Genomic DNA, 25,518 nt, shown 5'->3' with positions numbered 1-25,518 from the left:
GGGTAGGTTGTATATTACATGCTATGTCAGGGATCTGCTCAGCTCTGCGAAGCAGGGACCCATTACTGGGTTTGGCACTCTTCGCTTACTGCATGGTTCCATGAATAGCACTAAACAGGTGGCCACATGCCAATCTGCTTCCAAGCCAAAACTTAAAAACCAACAAATAGTCTCGCAGCACCACTGAGACTAACAAAAAATGTAGATGGTATCATGAGCTTTCGGGGGCACAGCCCACTTCCTCAGATGAATTCATATGTTTCTCATGTTTAAGACAGATATGTTCTACAACCTAATCAAACACTGGCATTTTAAGAAATCAAAGTCTGTTAAATATTTTTAAATTCCCCATTGTGTATATGAGCGAATCTGGAAGCTTTACTAGAACTGGTCTGTCACTAGACATTCCAATAAAGAATTCTTGTGATAACTAGCATAGGGAATTCTAGAGCTTCAGATTTCATAATGTAGAAATTACTCCAGGCATCAGTTAACCAATGTAGAGTCTATTACTCCTCTTTCCTATCTCTTCCTTTCCCAGATAGCCTTTCTATTCTCTCTCCATCTATTTTCATCTCATCTTCTTAGTCTGACCTGGCTCTCGAGTGCTGAACAGCGGCATTTTTAATACAATGAGGCACATATATACTCTCGCATCTTCATTAGTGCATAATCAGTGTCTGTACTGTTTTGCTCAGCTACTTCCATTCATGTATCTTTAATTTGTATTGTTATGATGTGTTCTTAATTTATTGCTAAAAGAGTCACGTACAGTTCCTTCTTCTGCAAGGAATGATATCGACTGGTCCATGCCTCCTCCCTCTGTGCCAATGTAGCGTTCACTCTTGGTGCAAATTTCTGCAACTTCCACCTAAGCAAAAATGAGAAGTAAAGCTTAAGTGAAGATAAAGGATACTGCACATGCATTGCTTACATTTTGAACTAATGACACACTGCAAGGACAGTGAGATACCTCTGAGATCACCCTCCTCACACATTCCTTACCACTACACTAAGCTTTGGTTGTCATATAAGAGTCTTTCTCCCTTTTGCTCTGAACCATACCAGAATCTTCCTGACTCCTCCCAGTCCCTTTCACCCAGCCAAATTCCACATCTGTGTTTGAGACTGTGCCGCAATACTAACAGCCTATAAAGTACATTCCCTGGTCACTTACATAATCCATACAATTCACTTAGCTACTTGCAATGCATCAGTTTCATAATTAGAAGTTACTGATTGAATTGAACTCATGAGATTTATGACTCTGCACTAACAAGACACTCACACAGTTTTCCAATGAGGGACTTGTTCATGTAGGCAAAACACCCAATAATATCAATGGGACTTTAACCTTAGTAAAGAGTGCATCATCAAGTCCCCACAATGAATCATCTAGGGTCTGGCTCTGACATTCGTACACTCAGATGGCCTTATTCTGCAAGTCGCACCACTGCCATCTTGAGGCACCATTCCTTCTGGGCACTGCCTTATGTACAGACCACATGGCAATGCCATAGTCTAGCCCTTTGGGATGTATGATCACCTCATTTTACAAACCAAAAACAAATAGTTTGAGGGTCAAATTCTGCCCTTGACTGTGTGAACGTGATTCTGACTGCCAGCAATGCACTGTGCGTGCATCTGCACACAGATATCAGCCCAAAGGATTTTGTTCAGATGTGTAGTGGTTCCATGACTGCTCAGGGGCCTGCTAATGTCCTCAGCTGTTATGTTCTTAAAGAAAATACATACATAAATATGGGACCTGGCCCTTGTGACAGCATGTCAGGAGGTTCCCGACCCTGCACCCCCATCCGCAGCCAAATGTGACGCTCAGCCGGCCAGCAGTGTAGAAGGTTTATTGGTTCACAGAGAAGCAGCGTAGCATGGGACCGATGTTAACACAGGAGCCAGGGCAGACAGAATTATTCCTCTCAGGAGGGGAAGGAGTTCCTGGGCCCTTCACCCCTTTTCCTGCTCTCAGCTTCCTCATTCCTCCTAGCCCCACCAAGACTGATCCACGCTCACAGCCACTGCTCCCTGGCCCCAGGCCACCCCGCCCCCTCCTTTGTCCTGCTTTCAAGGTGTTATCTCCTGTCACCTGGGCCTCAGGACATGAGAGACTAAACATACTTCCTCAGTGAGTCACACCCCGCCTCCCTCTCCTCATGCAGCTAGTGCTGCAGGGTCTGGGGAAACTGAGGCACGCACACAGACAGACACAGACATACACACACAGACACACACACGCATCATCACTACAAAGCAGCATAGGACAGTAGGATCACATATTAACCCATAAGACAAATGGTGAATGCAACACCAGAGTGAACACAGGATTACAAAAGTAGACAGCACCCCCACTATGTCACAGCCCTCCAAAGTACCAGGTGGTGCAGCTCCATTCTCTATGGAACATACTGTCTAGTCTGTGTTCCACTCTCTGAGATGACATCCTAATCTCTACTTTCTCTAATTTGTAAATCCCAGATGGTTTCTGTGAGGCTTCATCAATGTCTTAGCATGTTTTGGCACCCGGAAATGAAATGGTACTTTAGAAGGGGAGAGTAGGAATGTTATCATTGCTGTAATAGACATTAAAGCCAGCCCCTGAGGAGTCTTGGGGAATGCTCTAGAAATACTTTATAGTTACAAGTAAAGGGTAATGCTTGTATGGCTGCATGCTATCACATGCCAATCCCAGCTCATTCCCTCAAGCACAGGGTAGCCAGCATCATACATACAACAGAGAAGAAAGGAAAAGGAAAAAAGATGGTAGCAAAGAAGCAGCATGCTCTTCAAACCAGGAGCAAAGTCAGATTCAGATCCCGCACCAGAGAAGTGAAACAAGATAACCACCAGGGTAGCAACATTAACCAGCAGAGCAGCGACATTAACCAGCGATGCCACACCACTGTAAAAGGTAGCAGATAAAGGCAGTAAATCACATGGGGGGAGGGAAGTGTGCCTGCCTGCTCAATTTACATAAAGCCATTGGAAATAGACAAAGTTGTAAAACGTGTGCTCGGAGCTACACAATCAGAGGTGGGTTGCAAATACTCTAAAGGCTGATTTACTTGGCCCACACGTGCTACTTATGTAAGAAGCTCCATAAACTTCAGGTTGATAAGGAGCTGTCAAAAACCCATTACCAAACTTACTCTAAAGCTGAGCAGATAGGAGCAAACATCAAGGAAAGTTCAGATTGTCATCAGAGCGCCATATTGGTGCCAGAGTGTAAACAGACCCACTTACATAAATCTAAAGACAAAGGGATCTGCTTTCCCATGGATGCACCAGATCTTATGGGGGTAATTGCCTTCACCAAAGTCTATGTTCTCCCACCCACACCCCACAAACAATAACTAATTTGTGAATGAAACCTTACTATGCAACAGTCCACCCCACATTAATGATGCCCTTTTCCCTCTTAAAATAAGCAATGACATATTTGCATACTGAAAAAGACCCCCTGGCATACATGTGCACACACACAAAATGCAGCTTATAGGTCCTCTCTCTTCTCTGCAGCAGGAACCATATGTATTCTCAAACATCCTTCTGCTCCCCATCACCAGGATGAGCCCCACAGCTATATTGCCCTGTGATAGGGCGTTTGCCCTGCACTGGCCCTTTAAGGGCAAAACCCCAGCCCTGAGTGAGGGCTGCCAGCGAAGCCCCAGCTGAGGCAGTTCTGCTAATAAGAGCCCAGCTAGGGGCTATATAAAGAAGGACTCCGAAATAGAAAGGGGGAACTGACTGCTGTTTTGGAGAAGGAGTGGTAGGGATTTAACTGCTAGGGAAGTAGTAGGCTTCCTGAAGGTAGAGCAGGGCTGGGGAAGCTCTGGCCAAACAAGCTCCCGGTCTGTAAGACCTGAAGCAAGGCCCAAGGCTATTAGGGCTGTAGAGAGGCAGCCATGGTAGCCAGGGGCAGCAGGTCCACACCCTTTTGCTAGTAATGAGTGGCCATTACAGACTGCAGTTTGCCCGAGGCAGGGGCTAGATGAAGACTGATGGAGGTTCACTGAGGCAAGTTGGGTACAAGGGAACTGGGTGTTCCATGAGAGGAAAATGGGATACCCTGGGGAAGGAAGGACCTGGAGTGCAAGCAGGATAAACACCAACCCCTGGAAGGGGGGCTCAGACACTGGAGTGGGCATGGCCAGAGGGCAGTGTCCTGAAGATGAAGCTGTGGTCAAAGAGAAACATGTGGAGACACCAGCTAGAGGGAGGTGTCCACAGAGTCAACAAGCTAACTCCCAGAACTGCTAGCCCATGACATGCCCCCTCTCTCCTCCTCTATAGTGGTCCTGCTTCACTTGTTTTGCTGCTACTTGTGCAGCATACTGGTGTGAGGTCCAGGCAATGCATCAGCAGGGCAGCAGTGGAAAGCTCTCCAGCTTAGATTTGAAAATCTGATGTACGTGTAAGATCTGCTTATGCCCTGAAATATCCAGGTCCAGATTTACACACGTTTCTAATAACCTAGCCTAATATTCAGCTATTGAGGTACCTGTACTGTATATGGCATGGCAGACAGAGAAATGATTGTTTCAGTGGCAGGTTTTGGGAGGAAGCATAGCAAAACTCAGACGAAGCAATTCTCCCCTGGCTTTGTCTGAATACAAGCCATACTGCCTTCTACATAGATCCTCTACGGCTCAACTTTGTGAGCCTAGGATTGTTTACACTTAAAAAAAGGGTGGGAGGGGGTCTTGTAGATGTGGAATGTTAACAATTAGCACACTGCCACCACCATCCCTTCATATGTTTTAGTGATCCATGCTTCATTAAGTGCTGGTCCTTGTTTGGCCCCAGCCTGTCAGCTGTCCAGCTGCGTGTGCTGGGCATACAACATTGCTGGAGCCTTGAGCAACTACTTCTTTTTTTTTTTAATTATAGCTCAGCAAGGATTGGCAGGACCACCAAGAAGGACCTGGCAGGAGTTGAAGAACCCTCTCCAAAAGACAGCCTAAAGCATCCCTAAAAAACTTGTTTTCTAATTTAAACAGGTTCATGCCTCCACAGACTGGCCTTCTCCTAGTAGTAACAGAGGCTGGGACTGTAGCGCGTGAAGTAGTCAGTTGTGCAAAAAAGCAGGTTTTACTCATTATTGATGCAACCAGCCAAAACATTTGCTTTTTGGTAAAACTAGCAATAAGACAAAATTCAGGGAAGTGTTACTGTAATCTTGGAAGCTGATGTGAAGGACTGAAGGATGTAGAGTCACAGACAGCCATGGCGTGCAGAGGTTTTATATTTAGAAAAGGATGGTCTTACTAAAACAGTAAGTTTAGAGCCTAGGTCTCCAGACTCCCTCTCCAGCTCTATATTTGACTTCTTGTGTGATCCAAAGTGCGAACACTACCTCATGTGTCAGAATGCATTACCATTTGTGAAGTGCTTTCAGATCCTCAGATGGGGAATGCTATAGAAATGCAAACTATTATTATTATAAAACAGACAGGATGGGGAAATTAGGATCTCAGAGATAAGAGGGCTTCTAAAAAACAATTCTGCAGCAAAAAAATGCCAAAAGTGCGTGTCAAAGAAAATTTTACTCATTCATTTAGTGCCATTTAGATTTGGCCAGCCACTCCTGGCATCTTGGCAGAAGCTGAGGGCCTAGACAGCCACCTAGTTTGTTTATAGCTTGAGCAGCTGCTGGCCCATCCATTTCTCACTACAATGGGTTCACCACTTCTCAGCCAAACCACAAAACATGAAGGCTGTCTCTACATTGGCAAGATTTTGCGCAAAATCAAACGCTTTTGCGCAAAATCTTGCCGCCTGTCTACACTGGCCATGAGTATTTGCACAAGAACACTGACGTTGTAATATACAAAATCAGTGCTTCTTGCACAAATAGTCTGATGCTCCCGCTCAGGGATAAGCCCTCTTGCGCAAGTATTCTTCCGCAAGAGGCCAGTGTACACAGGCAACGTTAATTTCTTGCGCAAGAAAGACAGATGACTAAAATGGCCATCGGAGCTTTCTTGCGCAAGAGAGCATCTACATTGGCATGGATGCTTTTGCATGCGTAGAAGCACAGTGTAGACGCTCTCTTGCGCAAATACTTTTAACAGAAAAACTTTTCCGTTAAAAGTATTCGCGTAAAATTATGCCAGTTTAGACACAGCTGAATGGTTCCCATACATTCAAGACCCATAACTGTAACATAATTTAGGAGATGGGAATTGTGCTATCTGCTAAATGGCATTTTTGTCTCACGTTACATCTTCAAAGAACTTTACGCAGTGTTAACTAATCAATTCTCACATCATTTCTGTAAGGCAGGTATTAGTCCCAATTTACAAACAAGGAAACTGAGGTACAGATGTTTAAGTGACTTGTCACATAAAACAGTCCCAGAAGTAGAATTACAACATGAACATTTCTGATTGCCACCACTGTGGCTTGTTCTTCCCAGCAATGCTGTCATAGGTTTTATCTACATTTAACAATTTAGAGTGCAGCCACGGAAGTGCTTTAAACTGAAAGGCTACGTCTAGACTACATCTCTTTTTCGGAAAAGGGATGCAAATTAGACGTATTGCAATTGCTAATGAAGAGGGGATTTAAACCTCCCCCGCTTCATTAGCATAAAAATGGCTGCTGCTTTTTTTCGGCACGGAGCTTTGCCGGAAAAAAGCGCCAGTCTAGATGCTGATCTTGTGGAAAATAAAGCCTTTTCTGAAAGATCCCTTATCCCTCTATGAAATAAGGCTCCGTGCCGGAAAAAAGCAGCAGCCATTTTTATGCTAATGAAGCGGGGGAGGTTTAAATCCCCGCTTCATTAGCAATTGCGATACATCTAATTTGCATCCCTTTCCCGAAAAAGGGATGCAATCTAGATGTAGCCAAAGTGTGGCTGCAGCATGCGTAAACCACCTCAGTGAGGGGAGTAGCTAACAGCATGGGGAGCGCGGCTCCCAGCTCTGTAGCCTGGTTCACACTGGCCTTTTGCAGGACTGTAACAATGAGGCACAATACCAGGAAAACTGTTTTTAATTCCCATAAGCAATAATGGCTTCATATAATAGGTGAATCTGAACTTTTCCTGCCTAATTCTTTTGAAACCCACACATTCTAAAAACCCTCCAATTTCTCGAGTACTGACCCCAAAAATGGGAGAATTCTAACTATGCTACCCTGCTCACGTGGGGTAACGTGACTAGAATGTGTGAAATATTGATACAACACCTGAATCCATTTGCAGGGTCTGATGTACTGAAAGAGCAAAGTGGAGAAGGAAGGAAGGAAATGTGCCTTATTCCTGTGAGTGGCTATGTTAGTAAAGACCTTTGACAGAATGCATTTTACTTAGACAACCCTAAAGGTGGTTTCACTGTATCTATCATTTTTATTTCTCATGGCCTCACATGACTCTCATCAGTTGTGATACTCTGCATAGGTGCAAAATACGCACCAAGAACAGCTCAAAATAAACTAGTGGCCTATTACTGTAATCATTTAGAGGTGAGCCCTGCAGTCCTTGCTCAGGTGACAGCTGGGGAATCAGAAGCTCTTGCAGGATCATGGAAAGGAAATATAGGTGCCACTGCCTTGAACTTAGACATTGTGAGCAATGGCATCTGTCACCATTCAGCTCCTCTAGCCAAAATGTTCCTGCATATACAACAGCCCTCCGATACTACATCAGCAGAAATGACTGCAATAATGGCCCATCTCATGAGAGAGGAGAGAGATTTGTGTAGGACTGGAGCGTACATTCATTTTTATTTTGTCTGTGGTTCATCCCTTACACCTTTTGGTACCTTCATGGCACCTGATCTTGACCCTAAAGCAGGCCTAGATAAGCTCCTTGGATTTTTCTTCCTTTTATTCTTTTCCACCTCTGCTGGCCTAACTGCCACCATCATATGTCAGCTCCTCTCCTCCTGCCTTCAGAGGCTGAGCATATCATGCTCAGAAAATGAGTAAGCTCCACCACCAATCTGGAAAGCAGCAGCCTCAAATAGCACAGCTCTCCAACTACCGCCTCAAAGACTAATACAATCAGGTTGTTAGCATCTCTTGGCAAGTTCACATGCCAGATTGGCAGGGCTTGACATGGGGGATGTTTAGCATCAGAGAGTTATACAAAATACTACATTTCGTTTTTTGTTGTTTATGCGATAAAAACAAAATATAATAACACAATTAGAATGTGTCTAATAGAGCAAAAACAACATTATCAAGAACAGAATCACAGCACACAATTCTGTAACAATGTTGCACAAGAGAAGTCCTATAATTTAAAAATATGAAAGAAATACAATTTTTTAAGCAAGCTGCTGCTTCTCAAGCACTTTAAAACTAAAGCTCTGGTTTTGCCGATACCAATAGTTAAAGAATTTGGAAAAAACCTAAAGCGGGGCACACCTACCTACCTCTTAGACTATTCTGTTTCTTCCTCCCTCCTCATTTTAAATTCTGATCAGTATCCTTTGCCAGGAGGCAATGATTACTCATTTGTAGGTTGGATAACTTGTTCACATGTGCAGACCAGGACTAGCCTTTGATCTGAAGGAGAGTTTCAAAAAAAAAAAAAAAAAAAAAACCCTCTGTTTTTTGTTTGAAACAGTTTAAAGTTCTTTCTGATAAGGAGTAAGTCAAATCTTGGGTTACAAAGAAAGAAATGTCTACCACTTAAAAATTGTTTCATCTTTGATCCATAGTATTTTCTACCCAATATAGGCAGTTTGAAGAAGTCTACCCTAAGAAACCATGTCAACAGAGACACAGCTTAGTCTAACAAAGTAAGGGGTTAGTTGAACTATTTGCTGTTATATTTAGGTGGAAAGATTTTAAAAATATATACGAGTGCTGCTCAATAAACTGGAAAACTGGGTTTTTGAGTAAATGAAATTTTTCACTAAAAGTGTCTGCTTTCCACAGAAAGTCTTGTTGAAAAACTAAACATACTTCTTTTGCTGAATTTTCAGCTAAAATCTTTGTTTTTCATTTCTTCAGTGAAAAGTTGAAATTTTCAACTGAGTGTAAAGGAGAGAACTTTTCTCACAAGTTCCATTCACAACTCAACTCTGTAAGTTTTGTTTCCTCTTTGCTTTTCATAAACTCATCTTTTTAAAGCATGACAATTTGTTACATCCTTACCCCCTATTTCTTTGGAAGATTACCAATCACTAAATTAGTTTCCTTAATCTTCATTGGATCCATGTGGTAATAGTGACAACAGACAATGAATTATAATGGAAACAGAAGATCATCAACTTTATATGATTTTCCACAAATATTCAGATGACCACTGGTCTAGACTAGGAATTTATGTTGAAATAACCCCCACAAGTTTAAATTTACAAGCAGTGCGTCCACACTACCAAGCCCATTATTTCAAAATAATAGGCCACGAAATTCAAACTCTGTACTTTTGCTTTTCACAAGGAGTAATGCTAATTCTAAACTAATAATTTCAAAATATTCGAGGTTGCGCATCCACATTAATGAGGACATGCTAGTTTGAATTTATTAAGTTCTCAAGTCGAATTTAGTCATTTTGAAATAGTTTCCTAGTGTAGACATGGTCTAAGGAAGTATGTGAGTGAGAAGTCCAGTTAAGGAAGATTCAACTGTAATAGTTCACCTGCTCAAACAGAGGTTAAGATCCAACTGCTCTGATTTTCACCTTTTGCATTAGTTGGGACAGGATGTAAATCAGGATAAAATGTGGCCCTTTGCATCCAAATAGGCTAGTCTATCATTTTTAATGTATTACATACTAGTTACCACTCCCTTTCAGTCTCAAATAAGCCTTTACAGAATTAAACTCATGCAAGATTAAGCCCCTTAAAAGAGTAGGACAATTAGTGAGTGGGAGACAGGCAAATATTTGTTAGTAAAACAAAATTAGTGTTTCTTGAATTGATTTGGGTTTTTTGGAAAAGCACACACTTTGTTATCCCAAAACTTGATATATACAAATCTAGAATGACTGAAAACAAAATGAACTGACTTTATCTACAGAATGATGGTATAAAATTACATTCACTTGAGTTATTTTATGTAAGACATTTTGAGCAAGGTCAGTACATCAGGTTTTGTACATAAAAGAGTGCAGAAAAAAGTGACGCTGTAACGTTTCAGCTCTATTACAAAAAATCACGTTTCCTTTCTGTTTGAAAGGTAATTATTCATGAAGGGAACCTCTGTTATTAATAGCCGTAACAGCATGGTACAACCTTTAAACATTTTCACTATCAGTTCTCCGAGAGCTCTTTTCATCATATAACTTCTGGTAAATTAAGGTACCTATGTGTATGCATGATAAGAAAAATCACAGAATCACAATATGCAAAAATCCTATTAATCCATCTCATCTATCCCTCAGTCAATGAAAGAATGTTTCCTAATTTATATTTACCAATTTTCCAATTTCATTTTACATGCCATGAGCAACATGGCTTTCAGCATTTTTTTTTTTTTTTTTTTTTTGCACAATAAAATATGGAAGATTTAGCATCTCGTGTAAAATCCATTGCAGATTTTTCATTACTTCAATGGGGTTTCGATCAGGTCCTCAACTCATAGTACTAAAAACTATATAGCTGCAGGTATACCTGATTATTTGATATTTATAGCAGCATATAAAAGGAGCATGACATGGTCATTATTCTACTACATCACTAAAGACATAGTTTAAGATGACATAAATAGTCTTTCAATCTCAGACATAGTATATAATGTAATAGCATCTGGGGAAAAAAAGGACTGATTTTAAATATATTGTGTATAAAATAAACTAAAACGTAGAAAATACTAATACATAGAAACTAATGAAAGTTACCATCTGCTTACAGTCTGCATGCTAAATTCCAATTACCTGAATTTCACATATGTTTTGCAAGGTAATTATACTTATTTTAATCAGAAGCAGGAAAATATTTGTCAGATATTATCTGAATGTCATCACAAACACCGTAATTGTAACCTGACGTTGTCTGTCCTTTAACATACTTAAATGGTGGATTTCCAGTCTGGTTCATGAGAGATTATGGCCTTTGATTACCACACAAGCTGCTCCAAGAGCTCTGCTTCCACTTGATTTGAATAAACACAGTCAAACCTAACAACTCCTTACTAGCTCTGGAATTTTTTTCCTATGGGCCTGGAAGTTTTGATAGTACTTTATAACAACAACATCTTAAAATATAAAGTTTACATGTGTATTTATAGATAAGCTCAATCACCTTAAACAGATGCTTTTAAAAGGGAAAGGAAATGGAAAAGCTCAGAGTAATGTTATAAAAGAATCTAAATCATAACCATTGCACCTATCATTCTACAACTTCCAGTCAATTTATAGCTGTTCATCATCACAAACACTTTGGTAAGTTATCCCATTTTACAGGTGGGGAAATTTAGGCCAAAGGGAAGTGATTAAAGTCTCAATTCTGAAAACCTTCTGCACTGCACAGGGGCTTCAGAAGCACGATGGGATCTTCAAAAGAGTAATGTTGGCCTAACTCTTCTTCCATTGAAGGCTACGATAATTCAACTATTGACTTTGGTGGGAGCAGAAAAAGCTAATGCTGAATGCTTTTTAAAATTCTGCTGTTAAATTTTGAGGGTGAAAACAATCCAGAGTGTGAATGGTCAGCACAAAGCCACCAACATTCTATCAACAACTTTAGGGGTGATACTGGGGACCTACAGTGGTATACGTACAATGCAGAAATGTTTCAATTTGTTTACACTGATCTGTGTGGTAGTCCTGTGGGCAATGTACTTATGCTTACTTTTATGTGTTCTAAAGCCTCCAAAGTTTTTCACTCTATTAAATATGACATGATGAGCTGTGCGGGAGAAGACCAAGATCCTTGGAGTGCATATTCCCAGAAACCTTCACCTCACTGTTATTTTACTCTAAATGTGACTGGCTTTTATAAACTTGGGGTATTGTTTGTTTCCTTACTTCTCTAATTTGAACTCCTGCTGGCCTGTTTGTGACCAAAGACTCAAAGCTATGCTATCATTTTTAAGCACTGAGAGACCTGCACAGATGGGAATTTTTCACATGCTGCGCCTGTGTGCTTTTCTTTTTTTATAAACCATTAAGCTAGTCATTTACAGTACACAATATAAAGCAATCGCAACACTTAATTTGGTTTCCCTAACTTCCATTTCATATTCCTCTCTCCTTGATATTAAGGTCACTACCATGACAGAGAACCTTTGCTTTCTGAGCACTTGTCCACTCCTGCTGCTTACCACATAAGGTTTTCTGTGAAATTACAATTAATTACTGTGAAAATTATCAGAAAGTGTCATACTTCAACATTCTGATTGTCTTCATACATAAAATAAATCCTTAACGAATGCTAGCAATGCCAGCTCAAACCCCCAGTGTTTTCTATTCTAAAACAACATTTAATTATCTGAAACACTGGATCCAAGATTAAAATAATGCACTTAAAATAAATACACTTCATGCTATGTGTGCTATTAACCTGAGCTACAAGAATAAAATTCTAATGCGCAAAGCTTTTTTCCTGTGTGTCTTTTCCCAATGTGCTGCATTGCAAAAGAGGGGAACACAATGGTCTTCACAAACCAGCTCACCTTTTCCCATCCTTATTTCTAATGGTGACACATTTTCAAAAGTGACTCATGATTTAAAGCGCTTCCATTCATTCTTTACTAAGTACAATTCATATGAAAAAATATCTTTGTTTAAATCCATGAACTACATTTTTGGAAGTGGCTTTACAAATTTGCACCCAACTACTACAGTATGAAAATAATTGCACTTCCAACTACCTCATTTGTGTGACCAAGTGCAGGTTTCATGCATTCCATTGTATAAATCCAATCCTGGAGCCTTTTGGAATTCAAGGCTGATATCTCATTTTATGTAATTTATTTGAGCCTAATCCAATGCAAGTCAGTGGGGATCTTTCTATTAACATCATGGAATTGATTTAGGCCCCCTAATTAATAAATATAAACATATTGCATTAGGCCTGCTCCCACTGGCAAAGCTCCCACGGATTTCAATGACGTCATGCTGAGTAGATTTGGGCCTCTTATCAAACCTCCATCAAACCTCTGTAAATGCTCTTTCTAAGAAGGTACCCAAATGTTGTTTAGACTCAGCCCCTCAGTGTTTCTCTTGTTTACTCTACACTATATATGTTTTTTCTTAGTTTACATAGGTGATAAACATTTATTTAGCCATCCAACTCTAAGCAATGGAAAAAATGCAGAGGCGGCCTCACAAACCTGAGTACAGTAAGACCACATATTTTCAGCACAACACCAGAGTCAGTTCACTCAAATAAATCTAAGTATTGAGATGTACTAGCTAAACTACTGTGTTCACAAATTCTTAGCAGAAAACATGATGGTAGGACAATTAAAAACATCACTCTGCTTCCACTGCTGACAAGACTTTTCTCATGTTGAAAAGCTGTGTTAAAGAGGCTCTGTATTCCTAATAACCTAAAGATTATTTTAAAATCAAATGATATAACTGAGCATTAGCATTCTTTGTATTATTCTAGTGTAGTGTTGGACTAGAAGTTTGCTATAGAAGAGATTAATTCTTTTTAAACATGTAATTTAAATTTTTTTATCTTAAAAGTTGAATATTTGTGTACTGCAACTAGTTAACATTGCATAGCTGGTTGAATTGACTTGGACTGGTATTTTGCCTAAACCAGGGGTGGGCAAAAGGGCCTCCGCAGGCTGGATCTGGCCCGCCAAGCAGGTTGATCCGGCCCGCGGAGGCCCTGCCGCTCCCCCACGCTCAGGCCAATTAAGGTCGGGGCGGGGGAAGCGCACAAAGTTTCCTCCGCCCTGCCAGGAGCACGTAGCACTTTGAAGTGCCGCGCACTCCTGGCAGGGTGACAGGAGACTTTACGTGCTCACCCGCCCCCAAATTCTGACTGGCAGGAGGAGTGTGCAAAGTTTCCTCCGCCCCACCCCTGCCCTGCGAGGCACGCGCAGCACTTCAAAGTGCCGTGTGCTCCTTGCAGGGTGGGAGGAAGCTTCACATGCTAATCCGCCCCAGACCACTCAGAGCTTGGGGGCCGGGTAGTGCACAAAGTTTCCCCTGCCCTGCCCTGCCCCTGCCCTGCAAGCAGCATGTGGCACTTAGAAAAGTGCCATGTGCTCCTAGCAGGACAGAGGAAACTTTTTGGGCTTCCCCTGCCTCCAGGCTCTAATTGGCCTTGAGGTGGGGAGCGTGCAAAGCCTCTTTCTGTCATGCCAGTGGCATGGATGCTTAGTGGTAAGGGGGGTAAAAGAGGCTCATCCACCCCCAGACCAATCATGGACTGTGGGTAGGGAAGCCCCAGATGCATTCTGGCCCCGCCCCTTCCATTTTAGGCCTCACCCCTTCCAGGGCAGCCCAGGGCCACTTCAAAAATGTTTTGGATCCTGGCCAAATATTATTATCCACCCCAACCTAAACTATTCTGTGTGATTTTTAAAATAATTCTAGGCAAACTAAAACAATGCCCTTTTTACACACAATGATTAGTGACAGCATTTTTTTCTGAGCTAAATTGTAATCTCTACCAAAAAAAAAGCTATTTTTGAAAGCTAGCACTAAAACCTAATTATGACTGCACAGCACTTCCATTTTGTACTCTAGTTCTTTTCTTTATCTTACAGAAACAAAGCCTCATGCTAAGGGAGAGTATCATAAGATCGCTTTAATTTCCAGTTACTTTTACTTTCAGTCCATTACAGTATTTAAAACTCTCAATACCAGGAAAAAGAGAACTATAAATCAAAGTATCTTCATAAAAATAGTTTTGCATCAAGAAAACAGATAACTGTTCCATTCAGCAAAAGGTCAAAATTCCAGAACTTTGGCCACAGAACTCCTACTATACAGCCAAATCTTATGCTGAAGCCAAAAGTTTCTGTACTCTGCTTCAGCAAAGCATGTGTTTTAAGGCTTAGCAATACCCATCAAATGGGGCAAAAAGTCAACCTTTTCTTGTAACCTTACCAAAATAGTCCACACTGATGACAAAACACTGCAACTTAAATTATCTGCAGTTGTCATTTCTGTTACAGGTAATTCTTTGAAGAAGGGGGTCGGTATGGCAACTTTCACTAAGAGTTACTGATTACTTTAGGATTGTTAATTACATTAACAATGTCTTCTTTGGGGGATTTTTTCCCTCCAAAAAATGAAATACATAAATAGAGATATCCTGAAAAGTTCAGGTCTGGGAAGTGTTGAGATTCTGGAACACACTCCTCTGAAAAATCCCCTGGCACAGGGAAGCTCCCAGCTGGTACACAGCTGGTATTGCTGGCCCCTACAACACCCACCACTTGGTCCACGTGCAGGGCGGACTATAGGGCAGGAAGGGGAGGTGCCACAACATATTTTATACTGAGCTGGTAAACAGTTCATTAGGTCTAAGATGCCAAGAGTGCTTTACTTTGTGCTAGAGCTCAGAGTTCCCCAGATCCAAACATAAGCATGGTGCAGCAGAGAATCTAGGCCAATGGACTTATAAAAAGCTTTCTGTGCTAGATGCAAAACCTTGCCTTTGGCACCAGGCTTCTTGTTTTCTACCATGCTATAAACCTCTTACGTTGTGCTAGAGGAGAGCATTGCTGCCATGGACCTCATCAGTGCTATCACTCACAACCATACATTTTGCTCTTGGCTAACCTCTTCACAACAGGTTTAGCATGATGCAGAACTAAACTCCAAGGCCATGTGTGAGTTTACATGAACATCCAGGCAAAGACACATACTGTAACTTATTTTTTCTTAACAGAGATGTAACAGCATTATTTAGCACACAGCATGCCTGTTCTTGGTGGACAAGTTACTAATTTCTACTAATAAAGTTCAGGGTTTTTTATTTCTGTCAGATTTATGGATCATTTCTGAGACTCATTTTCTGGTATGGAATGTGAATACACTAGTTACAATGACTAGGCAACAGGCACAAATGTAAATAATATTTTTTACTTTAGGAAAAGAAAAGATGTAAGATTCTAGATTCTACCCAGACATTTCTACCAGACTGAACTTTATTGCTCCATATGGTACTTTCAAGCACCAGGACCACTGCAGAAGTGTTTTGACACATGGATGAAAGTCTACTAACAGTTTTAGTAGCAACAATTCATGTATACTAGGTTTGTTTTTGAGGAAAAATATTTGTTTAAAAATTGAGGACTAAATTTTGCATGTGGACTGTACATGGGTTCATTTCAAAACAGGGGGAAGAGTGTGATGGAAGATTTCTATTCCTATTTTGTCTTAACTATAACCCATTAAGAAACTGCTCCACAGGCTTTCAACTGATGCTTTGCTACTAGAGCCATGGAAAGTCATTCAGGGAGGGAGTATAAGGGTCAAAGGGTGTGATCCACATGTTTTAGAACATATATGCTCAATCCTGGCTTGCAGAGATTACATCTGGTCCATGGATGGCCATGTGTGAGACTCGAGTTGGCCAAAATACAGGCTTACAATAATTCTCTTTCTGCAGCTTTAATGTATGCCTGTTTCCTTGCCAAATGTAAAGCCTGCCAAAATTTGGCCAAAGATGTTTCCTCACTTGTGCAATATTTTAAGTTTATATCCAACAGTTCTTTGTAAAAACAATTGCATTGTGTCTTTAAAGTTTATAGATGTTAATATTTAAAGTTGCATTTTACAGTTTATACTCTTGGGTTTTACAGTAAATTACCTTTGAAAGGGTCTTTCCATTCGCGGTAAGTGTCACAAGTCCCGCACAGCATACCAAGGCACTGGAACTAGACAGACCAGAACTTGGTGGGATGGTTCCATCTAACAGACAATTCATTCCAGTTGGGCTATTAAGACCGAAATGTTCCTAACAATGAAAAAATAAACAATCTGAGTATCAAGTACAGACCGCCTTAGACTTTCAATTATCCCATGGATTTCTGTTGTTGAACTAATGTGTTGTTTGCTGTCACCATGAAGGGTGGTCCTTAAAAACCGAGACTAAACCTCAGATGAGAAGTGCACAAATATAAGATTTTAAGACCATTTCACCTTTTTGGTTATATTTTGATAGCCCCTCTTCACTTAAAAATATTATTTTAGACCTGATAATTTGCATGCTTAATCTGAAAACAACAGAGAATTTCTGAGGTCTTTCAGACAAGCTGAAACTGTTCTACAGCTCAGCTATCACTAATATTTCTGAATTGAAAGGAAAAATAGCCAATTATAGTTTTCACTAAATTATAAGAGGCGCTAAAGCTCAAAACTGTGGATTTTCATTGCTACTGCTACCTCTAGACACTCTTCAGTTGTGACTCATGCCCTGTGATGTCAAATTAGTCCCCAAATGTAGGGACTCCTACTATAAGATACTTCCAGAGAAAGCATTCTGCAACTTGCAGAAGATCCCAGCAAAATTGGAATTTAAGAGACATTTTGGCCATATGGTAGTTTTGCATGCAGCCCAGACAGGGACAGTGAGTAGGAAGGCAAATTCCCTGATTCAAACATACATCAAAAATAGAATCAGAGAAATGTAGAGCTGAAAGGATTCTTGAGAAGTCATCAAATCCAGCTCCCTGCATGGTGGCAGGATCAAGTAAACTATCCCTGACAGACATTTTTCCAACTTGTTTTAAAACCCTCCAATGATGAGGATTCCACAAACTCCTTTGGAAGCCTATTCCAGAGCTTAACTATCCTTCCAGATAGAAAGTTTATCCTAATATCTAATCCAAATGTCCTTTGCTGCAGATTCAGATCATTAATTCTTGTTCTCCCTTCAGCAGATACAGAGAACAACTGATCCCTGTCCACTTGACAATAGCCCTTAACATATTTGGAGATTTTATTATCCCATTCCTACACACACTCCCACCTTCTTTTCTCAAGACTAAACATGCCCAATTGTTTTAACTGTTCCTTATAGGTCAGTTTTTCTAAACCTTGAATTATTTTTGTTGCTCTCTTCTGGATTCCTGCCAATCTAATCAGATCTTTCCTATAGTGAGGTATTAGGAACAGGACACAGGATGCCTCACTGGTGCTGAGTGGTCAGGACAGTTACCTCCGATGTCTTACACTTCACTTACACTCTGAGTAGTACACCTCATATGAAAGCAGATTTTTTGCAGCTGTTGACACATATTCAGTTTGTGATCCACTATAACTCCAGGATCCTTTTCAGCAGCATTACCACCTAGCTGGCTATTCCTCACATTGTAGTTCTCCATTTGATTTTTTTTCTTCCTAAGGACAGTACATTGCACTCATCTCAGTTGAATTTCATCTTATTGAACTCAGACCAATTATCCAATTTCTCAGAGTCACTTTGAATTCTTATCCCTGTCCCCCAAAGTGCTTGCAATCCCTCCCAGCTCTGTGTTAGCTGCAAATTTTATAAGAATTCCAATCAAGTATCTAAGTCAATAATGAAAAAATTGAACAGTGCCGGATCCTGGACTGACCCTTGCAACACCCCACCCACTACATATGCTTTCCTCCTTTGACAGAGAACCATTGTGCATCCACCTGATAGCAATTTCTTCTATACCCCATTTCCCTACTTTGCTTTTGAGAATGTCATGTGGGACTGAGTCAAAGCCTCACTAAAATAAAAATATATCACATCCTCTGCTTCCTCATATCCACTATGCCAGTAACCCTAGCCAAAAAAAGAAATCAGTTTGGTTTGACATGATTTGTTCTTGACAAATCCATGCAGGTATTCCTTATAACCCTCATATCCTCCAAGTGCTTACAAATTCATTGTTTAATAATTTGTTCTCGTATCTTTCCAGGAATTGAAGTTTGGCTGGCAGATATGTAATTCTTTGTTCCCTTTTTAAGACAGGTACTAATTTTGCCCTTCCCCAATCATCTTGGACCTCATCTGTTCTCTGGGACTTTTTAAAGATACTTCCTAACTGTTCCAAGATTGCTTCATCTAGTTCCTTAAGTACCCCAGGATAAATTTCTTCAGGCCCTGCCAACTTGAATACATCTAATTTACCTAGATATTCTTTAATCTATTCTTTCCTTGGTTTGGATTGCATTCCTACCGCTTGTGGTTAATATTAATTTTATTGGTATGAAACTGTATTAGCAAGTAGGGGGGAAAGAAGTTTATATTATAACCATATATACAATATTATGAAGTCACTTGGTAGAAAGCCTATACACTAATTATATGCAAACAGTAAAGAATAGTAGGCAGTGTAATATGAGAAATATTTATTCAATGAGAGATGACCTTTCCTAACTCTAAATTCACCAGCTTATGTGAGGCCATTATGCTTTTTAATGACTATCATACTACTTATAGAAAAGGTACAACATCAGAAATGTCAGTGTGGCTCAAAAGGTGACTCTCAAAGGATAAATATCATATATGAATATTTCATTCATCAATACCAAAACTCTGTATGTAGAATGTATTCTGTTCTTACTTTTTAAATGTTTTAGTTCTCTTCCTTCATAACAAATTTTTATATACTCTCTAGTTCACTTTGGTTCAAACTAAACAACAAACTGTACCAACCAAAATATCGCCTACATAAATGGTATTAATACTTAGTTATATGAATTTGTGCCAATGCAGATTTACGTAACCATTGCAATGACCAGAAAATGCCACGATTTCTCAGAAAAAAAGTTGCCCTCCCTTCCTCAAAAAAAAAAAAAATCTGTAACTGCTCTTGAAATAAAGCTAACTGTAGACAATAAGGGCAGAGTTCATGCAGCATATAAGAAAACAAATCTTGTTGAATGTGTTCTTTCATTACTACGAATCATCTAAAAATTCCCTTTCCAGAAATACAAATTATTAATTGAAATGTTACTGCTGCCAATGCCCTTTCATGCACAGCATCAGACAAGCTTGTTTAAAAAAAAATACTTGAGTAATATATTTAACCGGAAACTGATCCACAGGATTCTCTTCAATGTGAATCAGACTTGCAAACTTATCACGCAATGTTTAAATAAAAAACTTACTCCAGTTTCAGAAATGAAAATGGACTTTGCCAAGTTCTGCAATAGTTCTATCCCAAAAGGATAACATGTTCAATTTCATATAAACAGATTATCCGCAGGGACCTTCTTAGGGCTTGCATTTGAATGTTTCTTAAGAGTGTGTAGCATTTATGCTTATTTTCTGCCAGCATTAGAGTATACAAACCTGCTTTACATATTAACCATCAAGTTTAAAAATTGTTTTTAATACCTAACTCTCAGAAACAGACCCCAAAATATGCAAGGTCACTTAGGTCATGTTTTTCTAAGCCATATTACTGTAAGGAAAGCTAGCTTAAATTTGCAAAGTAAATACAAATTAAGTGAATATTTTACTTGTGGAGTAATTCAGAGATTGAAAATGTTCACATTACTACAAATATGAGTCACCAGTTGGGGCTTGAAACATACAGGACAGTAACATAGGAATTTTAGATCATAATGAGAACAGTTTGTTACTAAGACTATATAGTGCAACACATTTTAAAGGTGCTAAATGAACTACTGAATTAAACATTCACCATCTGTCAAAGTTTCAGAAGTAGATGGACTCACAGCACATTTTTATTCCTAGCCTAATAAAGAGCTAATGTTTCTTTCTGAATCAAGTATGATTTTTAAAAGGCATAGTTAAGATAAAAAGGTGCTACTTTCAAAAGCACCTGAGTCAAGCGTACAATGACTTCCAGTGGTACTTAGCTTTTAAGTGATTGTGAGCTTTTCAAAAACTCACCCAAAAACATACACTGTAAAGCCTGTAAAGCTATATAGTTCATTATTGCAACTGAAACTTTTTAAAAACAAATTTAGTTTGCTTGCTTTATTCAGTTTGTTCTGAGGGTTGGAGGCATTCACATTTCCTTGTGCCTAGCATGTGCAATAGAACCAATTTCACTATTTGATTCTCATGCACTCACGGGACAGGGGGGAAGTCTGTGTGTCTTTCTATACTCCTAGGAATTATGTACATTTTAAAATAGTCTTCACTGGGGGACAGAGAAAAGGAAAAATATTATTTTAGGTTCTCTATTTCCAACCCTCAAGCTCCTTTTTAAAATAAACCATAAGCATGTGGCTCTGTTGAGCAATGTATCTAATTTTAAAGTAGAAAAATGTGCATTGAAATAGTCAATGACTTTGATCATGACACCAATAAATTAGTACACTGCTCTGGATATAATGTATATAATACATCTGAAATAGGTTTTATGTCCTGTAAATATACTCAAACAAGCAAAACAAAAATATTTTACAAATGTTAATATAAATATAAAAAGTACTTATAATTAACAGGATACAAAAGACAGCTACAAATTATGGTGAAAATTAAGGTTTATAAGTAAAAGGTGCCCAATTAAATATATATTTTATAAATATATGATATAATATACACATATCATACTTTAATCTTAAAATATAGTACATATAATAAATACTGTATGTGTTAAATGGTTTGGTTTACCTGAACTCCTTTCAAACCACAGAGAAAGTAGTTGTGCCACACAGGTTTGGTTTTGTTAACATGAATGTTATTCACACTGGTACTAAAATCCCTGCAAAAACAGACATAACACAGGGTTTATAAAATTGTCAGTGTTTATTTCCGTGGCTTACTGCTGCCATCTGCTGATGATACAGCAACATTTAAATTCTGTGCTGAACATTTTTATGCAATATGTATTACATTCTTTTCCTTTGGCTCTCCTTCCACCTCATTTATCAACTGTGCAAAAAAGCTATGGTTAATGGAGACATTGTTAATACAGGAAATATAGGCCAAAAACTAGGCTTTGTAAAAACAAAGGATGAAACTAAACATCAAAAATGTTTTCATGCCTTTTTAAAAACATTCTAGTGGGTGTGGCTGTTTAAAATCAAATAAATTGCAATGTTTGTGTCCCAAATATTGCAAAGCTTGCATCCCAAATATTGCAACTTTGTGCTATGTATGACCAGAAAAGGAAACGAACTAGTGTATTTTTTGGCAATGCTGAGAAAACACATCCTAAATATTACAATAAAATCCATTTTTTTTCTTTTTATTAGTCTAAGTTATCAGTGATGGAGTAGGTATAAACAATTGTATTTTTAAAATATGATTTGTAACAAAAAAAGCATCCTTTTAAAAATATCTATATGTGTATCAAGACTTTCATAATTTAAATAGTACCAAGTAAATTATAACCAAGGCCCTTGGTAAAATGAAGCTAAATTTTGCAGCAGTGATCCTGAATTCTGCAGCAGCTTCATCTCCATTAAAAATGAAAGTTTTTAAAGAACTAAATATGAATATGAGACATAAAATCAACACAGAGCCCCTGAATTATATATTTTGCTATTAAATTCAATGTCGTTACACTGTCCCCATACTTTTGGTCTTCAGAGTGCTGCAAAGTTGTGTGCATACAGTGCCTAATGGCATCTCCAAGGATGTCTCAGGAAAGCCAGAGGTTTTGGAGAACAGTTAGGATATGTCTACACTGCAGCTAGGAGCAAACCTCCCAGACGTGGTAGCTAGCTTTATGCTAACTACCAGCTAGGTTAGTGCTAGAGACATAAGCTAGGGTATGTCTACACTACTACCCTAGTTCGAACTAGGGTGGTAATGTAGGCAACCGGAGTTGCAAATGAAGCCCGGGATTTGAATTTCCCGGGCTTCATTTGCATCTCGCCGGGCGCCGCCATTTTTAAATGTCCGCTAGTGCGGACTCCGTGCCGCGCGGCTACACGCGACATGGACTAGGTAGTTCGGATTAGGCTTCCTAGTCCGAACTACCTAGTCCGTGCCGCGTGTAGCCGCACGGCACAGAGTCTGCACTAGCGGACATTTAAAAATGGCAGCGCCCGGCGAGATGCAAATGAAGCCTGGGAAATTCAAATCCCGGGCTTCATTTGCAACTCCGGTTGCCTACATTACCACCCTAGTTCGAACTAGGGTGGTAGTGTAGACATATCCCCAGGGACTTGTGCTAGGGACATCAGCCTGAAAGCTCAAAATAGCAATATGGACACTGTGCCTCTCAGGCTGGAGATTGGGCATTCAAGCCTAGAAGTCTGGGGGCAAAAGGAGGTGAGTTCAGAGTCCAAGCCACAACATCCACACTCCAGAGCAATTTCTGCAGCTACAGAAATATGGAATACACAAATCTTTGATTATATTCTTGGATTTTGCTAAATAAGATAAAGATTAAAGCAACAATGGAAATAGCTGTGTCAAAAGTCTCTAATGAATCAATTTAAAATTAATCAGTAATGCAGAAGGAGGTTGACACAGGTGTACTGATCCAATTAACACTGTCTGCATCAAGAAGGAAAATGGTACCATTTAGTGTATAAAATAAAGTGTAGCTGTACTGGCAGGACTAGAAAATATTTATCTAAAGGGCCAAAGTTTCCTTGTGAGGACTGAGTTTCAAATCATAGTAGGTTCCTCTTCATTCTCCTATTAGAAGAAAGACAGATTTTGCCATTTCTATATTGGAACAGATACCCTTTATACTGCAAACCCATTTGTATTCGCTGCATCATGTTTTAATTTCTCCTTTTTACAAGTTACTAAACCATTCTCTTTCTAACAGTCAGAGAATTTCCACCTCAGAGAATTGTTAAATTAGACAAGTGTCAATTTTCAGCTAGAGATGTAAAATCCCATTTAATTAGCCACCTGGTTAAGTTTATTCAGTCAACTGATTAACCAGTTAAACATTGTTTGACCAGTTAACTGATTAAACAGAGGGTGGGAATGCTCCAGCCCAGCACCCCCTACAGGACTGGAGTGGAACCATGCCCCGGGCAGGGGCTGCTCCAGACCAGCTGCTTCTAGTCAAGTGCTGAGCTGCCAGTTCCCAGCCCCTGTGGGCTTGGAGTCACTGCCATTCCCCACCCACCCCAAGTTGCTACTTCTAGCCATGTGCAAGGAGAAACAAAGAAACAAAACAAAACAAAAAAGCAAACCCTCACTGATGTGGCCTCTGACTGAGAAGGAGAAAGACACTGCCCATGTTCCCCTTGCACACCAGAGCTTAGGGGGGCTCAGGCTAGTAGATTTTATGTGCTCCAGCACCAAGGAGGGATGGCAGGGAGCACTAGTGCGGGCTACCCAATGCTGGGGGGAACCCCAAGCCTAGGGGGCTGGAACCAGACAAGCTGGGGGCCAAATCCAGCCCCTGGGCCTTATGTTCCAAGAATCAAAACCAGATCTGGTCTTTCCTAGTACAGGCAGTCCCCGGGTTACGTACAAGATAGGGACTGTAGGTTTGTTCTTAAGTTGAATTTGTATGTAAGTCGGAACTGGTACATATTGTAGGGGAAACTCAGCCAAACATTTCTCCAGAGCTCAGTTTTATTCTCCCACACCTCACTTCCCTCAGTCCTTTATTCTCAAGCTGAGGTGTCTACTGAGAAAAGCCGCTCCGCGTCTCCCTGGTATGCTGGGGGGAGCGCTAGCTTCGCGTCTCCCTGGTCTGTTGGGGGCAAGCAGCTAATGCGGGGTTACCTCACCCCGTTTGTAAGTAGGGATCCGATGTAAGTCGGATCCATGTAACCCGGGGACTGCCTATAACTGTTTTTTCAAGCTAGGGTTCCACTCAGGGAAGCATCCTTATTCAGAACCAAACTTATTTAAGCATGTGCTTAAGGGCTGTTGTGAATTAGGATGGACTTAGAAACATAGAATCCTACGGCTGGAAGACACCTCAGGAGTCATCGAGTCCAGCCCCCTGCCCAAAGCAGGACCAATCCTAACTAAATCATCCCAGCCAGGACTTTGTCCAGGGATGGAGATTCCACCAGCTCCCTAAGTAACCCAGTCCAGTGCTTCCCCACCCTCACAATGAAACAGCTTTTCCTAATATCCAACTTAGACCTCCCACACTGTAACTTGAGACCATTGCTCCTTGTTCTTCCATCTGGTCATTATTGAGAATAGCCTCTTTCCATCTTCTCTGGAACCTCCCTTCAGGTTGAAGGCTGCTATCAGATCCCCCCTCACTCTACTCTTCTGCAGACTCAATAAGCGCAAATCCTTCAGCCTCTCCTCATAGGTCATGTGCTCCTGCCCCCTAATCATTTTTGTTGCCCTCCACTAGACCCTCTCCAATGTGTCCACATCCTTTCTATACTTCGGGGCCCAGAACTAGATGCAATACTCCAGATGTGGCCTCACCTTCTTGGCTACAAGGGCACACTGTTGACTCATATCCAGCTTCTTATCCACCATAATCCCCAAGTCCTTTTCTGCTGACGTACTACTTAGCCAGTCAATCCCAGCCTGTAACCATGCTTGGGATTCTTCCATCCCAAGTGCAGGACTCTGCACTTGTCCCTTATCTTTTGGCCCAAACCTCCAATTTCTCTAGGCCACTCTGGACCCTATCCCTACCCTCCAACATATCTACCTCTCCCCCTAGCTTAGTGTCTTTCATAATCTTGCTGAGGGTGCAATCCATCCCCTCATCCAGGTCATTAATAAAGATGTTAAACAAAAGCAGCCCTAGAAGCGATCCTTGTGGCACTCCCATTGAAACCAA

The 25,518-nt window shown here is 40.3% G+C and overlaps 1 protein-coding gene across 1 annotated transcript in view; it reads right to left on the bottom strand.

The window, feature by feature from the left end:
- GALK2 (galactokinase 2) overlaps positions 1 to 25,518 on the bottom strand; it is a 76,819-nt gene that overhangs the window by 26,602 nt on the left and 24,699 nt on the right. The window contains exons 4-6 of the mRNA XM_075897172.2: positions 21,453 to 21,543; positions 16,695 to 16,841; positions 773 to 871 (exon numbers count right to left, since the gene is read on the bottom strand). Coding sequence (XP_075753287.1) covers positions 773 to 871; positions 16,695 to 16,841; positions 21,453 to 21,543 — 337 coding nt within the window. The remainder of the gene's footprint in view (positions 1 to 772; positions 872 to 16,694; positions 16,842 to 21,452; positions 21,544 to 25,518) is intronic.

This window comes from Pelodiscus sinensis, chromosome 14, assembly GCF_052426305.1.
Source record: "Pelodiscus sinensis isolate ZL-2025 chromosome 14, ASM5242630v1, whole genome shotgun sequence".
Classification (NCBI taxonomy): domain Eukaryota; kingdom Metazoa; phylum Chordata; order Testudines; family Trionychidae; genus Pelodiscus; species Pelodiscus sinensis.
Note: the sequence above shows the minus strand (reverse complement) of the source record. Positions and strands in the feature narration are given on the sequence as shown.